At 44.8% G+C, this 15427-nt stretch overlaps 1 protein-coding gene across 1 annotated transcript in view; it reads left to right on the top strand.

The window, feature by feature from the left end:
• The window catches only part of LOC120848723, an 82211-nt gene that overhangs the window by 53460 nt on the left and 13324 nt on the right, over positions 1-15427 (top strand). Inside the window, exon 4 of the mRNA XM_040220735.1 lies at positions 15150-15236. Within this exon, the coding sequence (XP_040076669.1) occupies positions 15150-15236 (87 nt within the window). The remainder of the gene's footprint in view (positions 1-15149; positions 15237-15427) is intronic.

The raw sequence follows: 15427 nt of genomic DNA, 5'->3' as shown, positions 1-15427 counted from the left end.
AATAGGGGTTTAATATTGCGTTTTGCACTCCGATAGCCGTGCTCAACAAAGAATGCTCACAGCAAGGCTTGCTTATATATCGTTGTGAAGTAGGTTATCGGAGAGCTAAAACCAATTCACTAAAGCTCCCCTAATATCGACGCTCACCCTTGCCGCCATTTAAACTCATTTGGCTGTTAGGATCTGTAAATATCAATGTCATAATCTTACTGCCCTTTCAACTCATGTGGTTGTTGGGATATGTAAATATATATTGCATCAACATTTCATTAGCCATCGTATCCTGCGAGTTAGGCACACAGTAATTCGTACGCACTGTACCAAAACAGAGATACGGTAAGATGCCCGCGTCTGGTACGCATTTATCTTTTACACCATTCCCCATTTGAGGCAGGTTTGAGCGTTTGAGGCAGGCTGGCTTTTTGATGATGCTGAATGATTTGGGAACATGTAAATTATGCTCACATATTGAAACCACCACATCTGGCGCATGCGCTCTGCACTCCTTATTTGAAAAACCGAGAATAAGTATGAGAAGTACGTTCATTAGGTGTGGGGATGCATCGCAGCTCTCCAGTAAGCGTTTACTTTGCCACAGGCTAGAGCCAAAAAACGTCGACAGCTCAAATAGGTGACTGCCAGGGCGCAGCCTTTCAGCTTCGTAAAACATCCACCCTGAGGGCTAGGCTTTGCTAAGGGCCAAAAAGCCTGCTGCTGATTATGGGCTTTTTTTTGGCTTATCCTCTCAGAAGAAGCGCTACAAAAGGGGACCTTTCTTCCTTGCTCGCTATGCAGCTAGACAAGAGGGAAAGGGGAAAAAGGGAGAGGAGGATTTTAGACGTTGCCTCCTCTTTTTCTACCTTTTGTTGTGTTCTCTTTTCTGCCCCAGTCTCAGGTTTACAATCATGTTCAACTTACACCAGCTCGCCTGCACTCTGACTATTTTTTTTGGAGAGGAAGACTTTCCGCGGGCAGAAGAATATTTCTGCAGACCTTGCTTGAATAGAAATTGTAGACGATTTGCAGTCAAAGGTCCCGAGAACTTCTATAGTCCCGGTAGGTGATTGTAGCTATCCTGGTATAGGCATGGACAGCAAATGAAGTTTCTAACAACTGTACAAACAGTAAGGAATGCCTAAAAGCTCTTGAGATTTAGAGGTATTTCCAACTAGAGCAGATTGTCACGACCCCTACACGTAGAAATGCTGTGTTGCATTTAATTTTTACAACGTAGCCTGAGCACACGTCACTTAATGTTATTGACGAAATTAGTGATCACCGTGTTGTACATTGTATCTTCTATTTATACGTTGCAAAGCGTGATATTTTAGAGAAACCAATTTTTGATGACAGGAGAGCAGATGAGGAATCTTCGATGTCAATATTGTCTCTGCATGTTTTCTAGCTCTTTCTTGGGTGGGTTTGATGAGCGTTCCGTAAATGAAAACTGGATGTTGTTTCGCAACAAACTGCTAGAGTCTCAGGCTGCCTGCATTCATGTTTTAAACGTTGCATCTTGTCTACGTTCCCCATGGTTTTCTTCTAAAATTAACCGAAGTATACAAAAAAAAAAAGCGTTTATATAAGCGAACAAAGAGCTCCGACTTGGACCAGGATTGGACCTCTTAACATGCGTATGCCGTTTGTTGCAATAAATTGATAAAACTGGCCAAGCAGGGCTTCCTTGACGTTGACGTTGATATCTTGAATATGCTACGGTCAGACCCGAAGACGTTTTGCAGGGTTGTAAACCCACACCCTCCAAGTGTGCTTCCGTGCTTGGGTTCTGGTGACACCTTACTTGGTGAGTCTCAGCCAGCCGACCAGTTCGAGTTTTTCAGCAGTGATTTCAGTGATAATGTTCTTTTAGATCCGACTATATCGGAAAGGTCAGTTGAAAGCAATATGGAAGATATTGTAATTTCTACCTATGGGGTTGCATGTGCCATTGACCGATTGCCCACTACCTCTAGTCCTGGCCCAGATGGCTTATCCACAAAGTTATTACAACTAATCAAATCAATTTCTGGCCCTCTTCTGAGAAGGCTGCTCCAACAATCCCTCCCCATGGGTGAATTACCAGACGATTGGAAATATACCCTTCTTGTTCCTATGTGTAAGACGGGGGGTAAAAAGTCCTTTGACAGCTACAGACCCACCTGACTCACCTGTGTTTCATGTAAACTTCTAGAGCACAATATATCGTCGCAAATTTTGACCCACCTAACTACCAATCAACTTCTTTTTATTAGCCAGCACGGCTTTTTTCGTGGACATTTATGTGAGACGCAGCTGTTTGAGTTGTTAAATGATCTTCATTATTCTGGTCACCTCTCCAGACACGTTGATGCCGTTTTTATTGACTTCGCGAAAGCATTTGATCGCGTACCGCATAACCGGTTGATGTATGAGCTCACTAAACTAAACTTATGCACAGGTGTTGTTAAATGAATTAAACACTTTTTGACTAACGAACGCCAATCCGTTGTGATTAGCAAACGCCTCTCCTCCCCTCTTCCCGTGGCCTGAAATGTCACGCAGGGGTCCGTATTGGGTCATGTGCTTCTTCTTATGTACATCAATAATCTTCACTCTAACATCAAATCGTGCGCTGGTCTATTCACGGATGATTGCGTCATTACCATCCCGTTATGAAGCCTCACGATAATACAATTTTACAAGATGACTTAGACACGGTTTCAAACTGGTTTAACACGCGGCTGGTGGAAATAAATGCCCACAAAACAAAACCTTCACCTCGAAACGACATCTCACCCCTCACATATACTTCATTGGAAGTGACGCCATTTAAAATGTCTCATCCTTTAAATATCTGGGCGTTCATTTCTCATCGCACTTAACGTGGGACCTTCACATTGATCGCATTGCTAACAAGGCGTCGCGTACTCTTGGCTTTTTTAAACGAACACTGTTCCAAGCAAGCTCAGATACAAAAATTCTTGCCTACACTGCTTTTGTCAGATCTCAACTTGAGTATGCATCAACCATCTGGCACCCTCATCAAGCATATCTGGCAGATAAAATTGAATCTCATTGAATCTATTCAAAACAAACCTGTTGGATTTATAGCTTGCGACTACTCCCGATTCACATGTGTAAGCATTTTAAAACTTCAACTTAACTTGTCACTTCTTGATACAAGAAGGCACCTGGCCCGCTTATCATTTATTGATAAACTTTTACAGTCTCTCGCCTTTTAGGGACTCTTTCCAACTTCACCATATATCGTCCCGCCTGGATCATCGCTTCAAAATTGTTTTGTTTCAATCTTACCTTTACGACTGGAAGCAGTGTGTAGCAATGGATGATAGCATTTCATCTTCCCAATTAATGGCGGCCGGTGTTCCACGAGGAAGTGTTTTGGGACCGTTATTTTCAGTGCGTATATTATTGATGTTGTTCAGCAGGAGAAGTAACGCAGTCTACGTGATCTATGTGAATGACATGAGCCCGTTTATTTCCCGGTTGGGACACAACTGAAATAGTTTTAAAAGCTGAAAGGAAACTTTCGAAACTGTGGCACTGGTCCAACGTAGATGGTCTAAAATAAATAGAAATAAATCTAAGACTATTTTATTCAAAACTACAGATAAGCAGACACGAATAATACGATTTATTACTCGGTGACACTTCTATTGGAATAGATAACAGACACAGGATCCTTCGAGTTGCCCAATCTTTGGACAGATCACGATAAAGCTTTAGCTAAGTCCTTATCATCGGCGACAGGAGCCTTGACACGATGTCAACAAAACCTTCCAGACAATGCAAAACTTTAAATTTATCACGCCCTATTCAATTCAAACATACATTACTGCACGCTCGTTTGGGGCACGATCATAGCAGGAAACACGCACACCATACTTGCCCTTTAAAAGAAAGCGATTTGATATATTGCTAGCGTGCCCCGCGTTTAATCAACTGCATAATTGTTCACACATTATGTATAATGAGCGTAAAAGATATTTATGAATTTCCCCCGCAGGGGGCACCTGTGAAAGCAGGTGTTTGGAGAGTGGCGTCTCCACGGACCCCGAGCGCCGCAGGGGGCACCTGCACCTTAGGTGCTAGGTGCTTGGTGAGTAGCGTCACCACGGACCCCAGCCACGTGGGCCACCATACCCGCACGCAGGGGGCATCTACCTTTGTAGGTGCTTGGTGAGTGGCGTCACTACGAACCCCGAGCCATGTGGTTTCGCCCACCCACGTCTGGCTGTGCGTGGCGTACCCGTGTCCGGGGAAAAGGGGACCCTGGTTGTTGAGCTGAGCCCGGGGTATGTTTGGACCCTTCGGGGCCCCCCGGGCGAGGCAATACACCGCTTCGACCCCTGCTTCTCGTAGACGGGTGTCCTGGCTTGGCCCGACCAGGATGATTCAGTCAGTCGCCTCTTCTACCCTCTTCTTCCTTCTTTCACTTTTCCTTACACCTCTTTCTCTTTTCTTCTGCACTCTCTTCCTTCTTTTTTCACCTTCTTAGGCGGCAAGGGCTAACCTTGAGTGGAAACAGGTCCTGTCCCTGCAACCACGCTAGGGTATAGTGCCCGGGCAGCACTGGTAGTGTAATTGTGTCAGCCAAGCCTTTCTTGTTATGGCACATTACCTACCCCCTTGTTGGGCTCCGTGGTGGGCGGTGCACCCGGGCACTGAACTTTTCTCCCGTCTTTATGGGTTCTAGGCAAAAAACCACTGATCGGGCCCTGAAAAGGGTCCGCACCGAAGCCACCACTGCAAAAACACCTGACCTTCCTTCGAAATTTTCCAAGTTTTTAGTTATGCATTCTGAAGGTGATAAACGACTGTCACAAATGTCCCCATTCTTAGTAGCAAAGGTACTTGAAGGTGCAATTGGGAGAAACTACAAAGCAAAGAAAAGGAGCTCTGGGGATTTACTTGTTGAGGTGGAAACAAATCAGCAGAGTAGTGCGCTATTAGGCTTAACGTCTGTTTCTGGCTATGACGTCTCTGTCTCTTCCCACCGAACGTTAAACAGCATTCAAGGAGTTATCTCCGAGGATGACCTTCTTGATAGCTCTGAAAGTGAAATTGTTGAAGGCCTTTCTGACCAAGGTGTCACAGCTGCAAGGCGTATCACCATGCGTCGTGACGGGAACGAGCTGAAGACAAAACATGTGGTACTCACTTTCCAATCGACCGTCCTTCCTGAAGCTGTGAGGGCTGGGTACCTGCGCTGCAGGGTTCGGCCTTATGTGCCAAACCCCCGTAGATGCTTCAAGTGCCAGAGATTTGGCTATGGCTCTCAAAGCTGCCGTGGAAAGGCCACCTTTGCGAAGTGTAGCAAGACCGACCACGAAGCCGATGCATGTACCAACAACCCACACTGCGTAAATTGCTCAGAACCTCACCCAGCATACTCCAGATCATGCAAGACATGGAAAGACGAGAAAGAGGTCCTCACCATGAAAGTCAAAGAAAACCTTTGTTATCCTGAAGCACGCCGTCGCTTTGCATTCGTGCAAAAAGGCGGCTACGCCCAAGTGGTGCAGCGAAGACCTGCACCACTGAAGGTTGCAATGGCAACCCAGACGTCCTTTTTGGACTATGGGAAGCCACGGCAGTCCCCCACGCCCCAGCTGAAGATTCAGCTTCCGGGGCGTGCGATCTCGGCCGGGCGGTCTACCGACCCTCCCGGCCAGAGTGCGAACCCTCGCGCTCCAACGGGACAACAGCCTTTGTCCTCTCTGGCTGTTTCCCAGACCCAGGATGGGCCGGTGGCTACTGCAACCGTCCCTCCTCCGCAGTCTCCTTCCAGGGAGAAGGGTGTACACTCTCGCCCACACTCCCGGGAGAGAGCATCATCGAAGGAGCGGCATGGCTCTCGTGCCGCACCTGCAGCGCCTAAGGGACAGGAACGGGTGGACTCGGGTGACGCTCCGCCCAGCACCTCCTCTGCCCCTTTGGCTGGGTCTGGTCGCGGGCGGCGCATGGCGCCCCGTTCCCCGACCCTAAAGAAACCAGCAGGAAAAGCCTCACCTCAGGAAACTGAGGCCATGGATGAGTGTGAAGAAGTCTCCACTCATGCGTCTGACCAAGACGACATGGAGTGGCAGACTTTTAAAAGTAAACACAAAAGCAAAAAACCTGTGATCCCTCCAACGTGAGATTGTACATTAATTAATGCCACATGCAGCAGCTTTAGAACTTTCATTTATTCGCCCAGTGTTTCTTCTTTATTCATATTTTAATCTCCTTTTTAAACAATGACCAATTTCCATTTTATGCAGTGGAACTGCCGTGGCCTTATCAGAAATATAGATGATGCAAATTATTTTATGGACGAGTTGAGACCAATCGCCCTCAGCCTGCAAGAAACATTTAAATGACACTCATACACAAATTTTACGTCGGCACCAAGTTTTTAGGAAAGATAGACTCTCCCCAAATACGTCGGGAGGAGTGGCACTGGTGGTGCAGAGTGGTGTTGCTTGCTCGGAGGTACCCCTTTCTACGCCCTTGGAGGCTGTAGCGGTCCGCCTTCTTCTTGACCGCTTGATCACTGTTGTTTCTCTCTATTTGCCACCTAACTCTCCACTGGATATCAGTGAACTTGAGTCACTTGTAAAACAACTACCTCAACCTTTTTTTTTTTTGATTTTAGGCGATTTTAATGCCCACCACCCTTTGTGGGGTAGTGCTCGCCAGGATTCACGTGGAGGTGTCGTAGAGCGGTTTTTATTATCATCTGGGTTGTGTCTTTTTAATGGGGAGAACCTACATTTTTTAGTGCAGCACATCAATCATTTACATCTATTGACCTTTCTATTGCATCACCAATTTTACTTTCATGCTTTTCATGGACTGTTTTAAATAACCCTTTTGGGAGCGATCATTTTCCTATTGTTTTAGAAAGCACAATGCCAATTCCTTCCATTCCGACGCGACTTCCAAGGTGGAAATTGGAAAAGGCTGATTGGTCTCTTTTTCGTTTGGAGGCTTTTATTGATTCATCTGTTCTCGTAAATATGAGCCCTGAAGATACCACGCTGTACGTTACTGAAGCGATTATAAATGCCGCATCACACAGTATCCCCCAGACCTCTGGACGACTCCCCAAGAGGTGCAAGCCATGGTGGAACAAGGACTGCTCCACAACACGCAAGTTGCAAAACAAGGCATGGTGCATCTTCAGACGTTATCGCACTCAAAGGAATCTACTTGAATTCAAGAAAAGAAGAGCCAAAGCTCGCTGGACACGAAGGCAAGCTAAAGGCAGTTCGTGGAGAAAGTATGTAACCTCTTTGAGTAGTTTTGTTTCTTCAAAGGAAGTGTGGGATCATCTTAGGAATATCAGGGGAGACTATCGGTCTTTTAGGATACCTCTTTTTCCATCAGCAACATCGCTTAAAGAACAAGCAAGTGTTCTTGGTCAACACTTCCAGGAAGTGTCTAACTCGGCCAATTATAGTGAATCTTTTAAGAAGTTTCGATCAGTAGCAGAAAAACAAACTATTCCTTTGTCTGGTGGTCAGGGTGCTCCTTATAACAAGCCATTTACACAGTGTGAGCTTGAACTGGCTCTCGGCGTCAAAAAAGACTCTGCGGCTGGGCCAGATAGGATTCAATGCGAGATGTTAAGGAGACTATCGCCTGAATGTTTAAACAGTTTGCTCAACTTTTTTAATTTATTGTGGGATGCTGCTTGTTTTCCTGACTGCTGGAAAATGGCGCACATAATTCCTCTACTGAAACCCCTCCTTACCGACGAGCTATTGCCTGATTGCATTGACAAGCTGCCTGGGCAAAACCTATGAGAGACTTATTAATCGCCGTCTTGTCCACTTTTTAGAGGCAGAGGGTGTGTTTGATAGAAATCAGTGCGGCTTCCGAGCGGGCCGCTCCACGGTTGACCACCTTGTCCGCCTGGAAACTTCTATTCGGGAAGCATTTGTCCATCGCCAGCATTGTGTTTCTGTCTTCTTTGACCTAGAAAAGGCTTACGACACGACTTGGAGATATGGGATCCTTCGAGACTTGTACTCATATGGTGTCCGAGGTCGCATGCTTCGCTGCATTCAAAGTTTCTTGACGGGTTGGACCTTCCAAGTGCGGTTGGGCTCCATCTTGTCGGATGTTTTTCCCCAGGAGAATGGCGTCCCTCAGGGTGGAGTATTAAGCGTTACACTCTTTGCCGTGAAAATTAATAGTCTGGCTAAAGTTATACCACCATCTGTATCCTATTCAATGTATGTGGACGATGTGAAAATATTGTTTTCCTCTTGTAACTTGTCCAGCTGTGAACGGCAACTGCAGCTCACAATCAATAAGATGAGCAGGTGGACTGATCAAAATGGCTTTAGATTCTCCCCCGAAAAGACAATCTGTGTCTCCTTTCCTCTCCGCCGTGGTCTGTTTCCAGATCCAGTGTTGCACTTGAATAATGTTGCTATATCTGTAAAGGAGGAACACAAGTTTTTAGGAATAATATTTGATAAAAAGCTCACTTTTATACCCCACTTGAAAGAGTTGAAACATAAATGCTTACTTTCATCAAACATCCTCAAAGTCCTGTCGCATACGTCCTAGGGGTCTGACGGATGGTGCCTCTTACGACTCTATAACTCCTTGGTGTGGTCCCGCCTGGACTATGGCGCGATTGTTTATGGGTCGGCGCGTCCGTCTGCCCTAAAGATGTTGGACCCCGTCCATCATCTGGGGCTCCGACTTGCCACGGGGGCATTTCGAACATCTCCTGTGCTGAGCTTGTATGCTGATACACATCAAATGTCCCTGGAAAGACGAAGGCAATATTTGAGTCTTTGCTATGCTTACAAAATACTCAGCTATCCTCAACATCCCACTTTTGGTGCCCTCCAACTTTCTAGATCCTTCCGAGTCTTTGAAAACAAGCCTAGTATTGTTCGGCCACTGAGTTTCAGAGTTCAAAGGATGACAACATCGCTCCATCTTCCCTTTAGTGACACTGCTTTGCTGAAGAGCAATGAGAGAGTTGCACCATGGGACCTTCTACCAGTCTCCTGCGACTGGTTACTGTCCAAGTACAGAAAGAGAGCTGTTTCACCATTTGTTCTTCAAGAGGAGTTTTTCGATTTACAACAGGAATACAAGGACTATTTGCATTTATACACTGATGGGTCTAAAACCTCAACTTTTGCGGGATGTGCGGTTTATTCCAATGCTTTCAGGAAAGTTCGACAGCTCAACACTCTTGCAAGTATTTTTACAGCTGAATTGTATGCCATTTTAATGGCTGTGGAGTATTTATTAGAGAACAATATCACGAAAGCAATTCTGTTTGTCGATTCCCAGAGCGTTCTTCTAGCAATTTCGTCCTTAACAGACAGCAAGAACCCTCTTGTGCAACGTCTTCGGGTTCAGTTAAATCGAGCTCTTCAGCAGGGACACCTGATCAAATTCTGCTGGGTTCCAAGCAACGTGGGTATTCCTGGCAATGAGAAAGCAGACTTGCTTGCTGCCTCTGCGAAAGAGTGCCCAAAACTGCCCCTTGGCCTGTTACACCAAGACCTGAAACCGTTCATACAGAAATTGATTATGAAGTCATGGCAGCTGGATTGGGATATGGAAGAAGATAACAAGCTCCACGTCATCAAGCTCCATCTGGGGGTATGGGAGAGCTCTTTTGATAAAGACCGTCACGTTGAAGTTCTTCTTTGCCGCTTAAGAATTGGGCATACCCGTTTGACTCACCTGCACCTTCTTTGTAATGAGGATGTTAAGCTCTGCGACAATTGTGGTAAAGCTATGACTGTCCTGCACAACCTGTGGCATTGTAAATCTTTAAATCAACAGCGCCAATCATGTTTCCCAGAACTGTTCCGGGATCATCTTCCTTTTCATCCATATTTTCTACTTGGTGATCAACCCTTGGTACCGTTCAATCGAGTTATAAAATTTCTGCATAAAACTGGCCTTTTACACCAGCTGTAGCTTGCAGTTATTTTAGATTGCATTTCTAAGCTCCTTATAAAAACCTCTGTTTTGGCGCAATATGGCCTAGGTTGCTCTTGCGCCTTTAAACCCCCAACCATCAATTATGAATTTCGTTTATTGCATTCTTTATTATTGTCGAATGAAAGTTTCACATCATTTTTAAATATGACATCTTATCTATCGAAAAAAATAAGTGAGCCTCGCACCCGCAGCTGTGACAGGAGGTTTGTGCCGCGCAGGCGCACTGAATACTTCTCGCAGTCGCTGCCATATAACTAAGGTTTGGAGTTTTCGGTTTAAACCGATAAAAACCGATAAAAGTACGCCGAATTCATTTTCGGAAATTCGGTTTTAACCGAAAATGGTCAGTTTGTAGGTACGGCGTTTTCAGTTTAAACCCATAAAAACCGATAAAAGTACGTCTAATGCGTTTTCGGAAATTCGTTTTAATCGAAAAAGGTTGGTTTTTTAGGGCCGCGTCGAGGTGGGGGGGGGGGGGGGGGGGGGACAGAGAGGGGGGGCTTCGCAAGGTTCGACATTGTGTGACCTCTTTGTGATTGCCCTCTTCCGAGGTTCAACATGGAGCAAAATAGGTCTTGGATTGGCCTTCAAGGGACATCTGTGTTCTTTCCGTGATCGGGCTTAATGGTCAAGTTCCCGGTCCTAAAAAAAAAAGTTTGGATGTGGGCTAGTATAGGTTTTTCACTTCATGCACTTCAGAGGACATCGAGGAAAGCCGCTAATACCTTTTTAACACCCTCTCTCAAACTTCCTTTTGGTTAAAAACATAAATACAATGGATCTTTTTTTTTCTTTTTTTTTTGCAATTCTACTGGTTTTTTTTCGGTCATCACCTTAGACTGTCACGTCTACAGAATGCGAAAGAAAAAGAAGCGTGCTGAAGATTACGCCCGCGAATTATGCAATATTGAGGTGTGTCCTGACGGCAGTTGTAGCAAAGACCACGTATGTATATGTGTAGCTATTCTTTGAGTGATCACAAATATCACAGCTACAAGAATCATCTGATCCGGCATCCAATGGTGTTTCTTTCATATTCACCGAAAAAAACGGTAAACTTTTTCCGAAACTAAATATACACAAAAAAAAATCGAAACTTGAACTTTAAAATAAACACTGAAAAAAGTACGCCGAGCTAAAAAAAAAATACGAAAACGCGGAACCCAACATATGACTAACTACCTTTCATTTTAAACAAATATCTAGAAAAAAATATTAACTTTGATACTTTTAATAGAAAAAAAAAGCGAGAACGTTTTGTAAGCAATAGGGCCAACCGGCAGGTCTCGTGCACCTCCACCAAAATGTCACGAATGAAGAAGTGAGGACACAAAAAAGAAATGAGGAAACTGAAATGTTTAATGCGGGCGAACTTGTGCCCAAGACAAAAAAGTGAAAACCGCTTACCACTCCCTGTAACGCCGAATTGGAGCGCAGCTCTTGAGGAGGAGGAGGGGAGGGTACTGAGGGCCACGTCTTCTCGGGGGGGGGGGGTCACGTGACCCCCCCCCCAGGGCACGTGACCTTGGGGGGGTCACGTGGGGGCAAACACGTGCCCCCCCTCAGAGGTCACGTGACCTTGGGAGGGGGTCACGTGACCTCGGGGTGTCACGTGACTCCCCAGGTCACGTGACCCCCGGGTCATGTGACCAACATTTTTCCGCTAGATTTAGCTGGGAAATTTTTTCCGCTAGATTTAGCGGGGAAAATTCTCCGCTAGATTTAGCGGGGAAACTTTTTCCGCTAGATTTAGCGGGGAAGTTTTTTCGCTAGATTTAGCGGGGAAATGTTTTCCGCTAGATTTAGCGGGGAAACTTTTTCCGCTAGATTTAGCGGGGAAATGTTTCCGCTAGATTTAGCGGGAAATTTTTTCCGCTAGATTTAGTGGGGAAATTTTTTCGCTAGATTTAGTGGGGAAATTTTTTCCGCTAGATTTAGCGGGGAAATTTTTTCCGCTACATTTAGCGGAGAAATTTTTCCGCTAGATCTAGCGGGGAAGTTTTTCCGCTAGATTTAGTGGGGAATAGTTTCCGCTAGATTTAGTGGGGAAATTTTTTCCGCTAGATTTAGCGGGGAAATTTTTTCCGCTAGATTTAGCGGAGAAATTTTTCCGCTAGATCTAGCGGGGAAGTTTTTCCGCTAGATTTAGTGGGGAAATTTTTTCGCTAGATTTAGTGGGGAAATTTTTTCCGCTAGATTTAACGGGGAAATTTTTTCCGCTAGATTTAGCGGAGAAATTTTTCCGCTAGATCTAGCGGGGAAGTTTTTCCGCTAGATTTAGTGGGGAAATTTTTCCGCTAGATTTAGCGGGGACATTTACCCATAATGCACCGCGCGGTTACGCCGACGGCGACGCCAACGGCGGCGGCGACGCCGCTCAAGCCGGGAACGGGCGCCTAAGAGCTGCGCTCTAAAAAGGAAACTGAGGACAACAACAGAGCGTCGCGGGCGTCGAAGTCGGCGTAACAGCGGGATTGAACGCTTGGGCGGAACCGACGGGAATCGAACCTAGACTTTCCGCGCGACAGTCAAGCGCTGCGACCATTCCGCCACGCGCGCGCTCACTCGGCGACGCGTGTGGTGATATCGCCCTATAGCCGGCGATAACGGTCTATAGCCGGGTTTACACTGCTTATACAACATACAAAAAGAAAGTCTGCAAACAAGAGTCAACGAAAATTCTGCGTAGCTCAAATGCCGCGTGCCAAGTTACCCCTTGAACTCATTGTCATGTGGCATTTGAAGCACGGATCTCGGGGTGACTCCGCGCGCAGATTAAAAAGTTGTCTGTCCAGTTTAATATAAAATAAATACCAGTGAAAATTGTGGAAAAAGAGAACATTGTTTTTAAGGCGAAAGCTTTACTTGTCCCATTGAGCGAAAAATGGAAATAAATGGCCATAAAAAGGCAATTGCGTGGCACGCGCCGCTCAATGGGTGGCCCTACTTGTCCCATTACATTGGTGTCGTCCTTGAGGTCGTACTTGAAGTCAGCCTAGACCTCTAGGACGACCTCACTTGTAACAGTACGTGAAAAACAAGCGAAATAGTCGGCGTTGTGATGTCATCATGCGTCATCACACGTCATCAGCGTGATGTCACCGCCGGAGCGCCGTGTGCAAAAGGTGCCCTTCGGACTTCATCTGTGCTCGTTGTGTGCATCGTGCGATGGACTGTGAGGCGACCGTGTCAACATGTACGGTGGCTCCCGCTCGTTCTCAACGTCGTCCTTAAGATCGTCCCAGAAGTCGTCCTAAAAGTCGTCGTTGACATCGTTCTTGATTGGCTTTCGCCTTCCTGCATGTAAACAGTCTCAAGTGTACTCATGTAATTTGTTTCTCTACCGTGGGACAGTAGGCTACGGTATACCCTTCTGTAATGTTCTAATCCCAGACTATTTTTAGTGCAGCTTGTCATGGAAATCAGTTTTTATATTTAGTCATCATTGCATGTCAAAACGTTTTTCGACATAGTTAACCAAGAACACGCCCTAAGTTATGAGAACTTGGCATTGATTGGATTACATGCCGTTTTGAGTTCTCTACTAAACTTACATTGCTAAGGGAGTGGGATGAACCCTCGTGGCAGTACTTGATTCAGAATAGTCGCTATACACGCCCTTCAACTAAAGGTATAATGCTACCTGAAACTGACTTATGGAAACTGTCAAGTCCCGAATAATATAACACAATTTCAACAAGCGAATGTACGAAAAATAATTTTCTCAGCACGCCATGTTTGTTTTCCCTTTGCCCCTTGTGACTACTTTTATATGTACGGCACATGTGTATGTACTTTATCGTCAATGTTACAGAACTACGTTCCTAATTGCATGGTATTTTATGGTGTAGTCAAAAGTTACCCACTTGCGTATTATCTAAGACAACTGTTTGAGCCATTTCAGAAGAAGTGAAGACCGTACACGTAGTTCACAACTTTGATCGGCGCTCAATGTGCCGTGCGCAAAGATACCCAGTTTTAGTTTTATTGCTAGGAAATATTGTCGCCAAGTATAGTTATTTTATAAAGTAAATATGATGTTCTTTTTTGTTTTTCTTTTTTGCAATATAAGAAAACAGTTTATTAACACCCTGCAGCTCGAAGCACGCGGAGCGAAAGCTGGCGCTGCAAAACCCAGGGTTCTAATATTCAATTCCCGCCCCTCCCCGTTTTGAACTGAATGAGCTCCCTACCTGTGTACGGTGGTGTATCCTAAAAAAAACTGTGTGATGCACATTAGAACCACCGATTAGTAGTCATACTAAAATGTCAAAATGTTTTATGTACATCGTGTAAGACTTTCACCAAAGTCTGGCTGTCTAAAGTAATGCAGTCTTAACATCGAACTTTTATTTTGTTGTGATTATTACGATCGACCTTTTGCTAAATTACCCAAGCGTCAAAACACATGCTGATTTTAGTTACACGCACGGCACATTCTGTTTAATGTATCAAAAACCCTTTTAATGCAAAAACATTAGAAAATGGTCCGTTGCACGTGCACTCGTCAACGCCTTATTTCGGTTATTTATTCTGAATATTTCATACAGATAAGGCAAGCATGTTCAGCGCGTGTATGCACGTTCCCAGTATTATCTTTAATACCTGGGCAATTCGGCAAAAGTTCTATAATCATACTTCATGTTCAATCTTAGTGCCTTTCTTGTTCTGTCTCTGAACGGGGCGGAAATAAAACTGCCTGAAAGGGCCCTTGAAAAGAAAAAGAAATATTTTTTTAAAAACAGTCTGGTTGGGACACGCGTGTCAAGAAATTAATTTTACGCAAAAATAAAGCAAAAACATTTTTTTTAGAGCAATGTTGACGGCGCGAGACGTGATTTAGTCGTTAGTCACCTCCTTTCCACTTGTTTTCTCTCTCAGCATTTCGGGCGCGTGGAGGAGAGGTGGATCGGCTTGGACATCACGATGAAGTGGAAAAAGTGAATTACCATCTCTTTGAGCGAATGACCAGTCCGTGACGTCATGGACTTGGTGTGCAGACTTTCAAAGAAATCTCACGCCGTCAATATTACTCCAATTTTTTTGTTTTCGCGTAAAATTCATTTTTTGACACGCTTCTCCCAACCAGACTATTTAAAAAAGACATTTTCTTTCTTCCCAGGGACCCTTTAAGAGCCAAGACACCTTTGACATATTTATTTATTTCTTCGTATTTCTAGTGATCAAGGATGAAGTTTCTTATGACTTCGAAACTGTGTACGCCGACTCTAAATGCCTGATCGTGAAAATTTCACGAACTTACACGGGTATGTACACGACGCTTACAGTCCAGTAGATAAATTTAGTCCCCTTAGTTCGTTTTCTTTTTCCTCTTTTTGTTTTTTTTTTACAACGGGAACTGTTCGTTTTCACATAAACTGGGCAAACATTGCCGACCACTGCCCAGTAAAATATTTTGCAAATCAAAAGTATCAGGCTGAGGTTTTTTTTAAGTTTG

The sequence above is a fragment of the Ixodes scapularis genome, unplaced genomic scaffold, assembly GCF_016920785.2.
Source record: "Ixodes scapularis isolate PalLabHiFi unplaced genomic scaffold, ASM1692078v2 PGA_scaffold0__279_contigs__length_252992795, whole genome shotgun sequence".
NCBI lineage: Eukaryota > Metazoa > Arthropoda > Arachnida > Ixodida > Ixodidae > Ixodes > Ixodes scapularis.
Note: the sequence above shows the minus strand (reverse complement) of the source record. Positions and strands in the feature narration are given on the sequence as shown.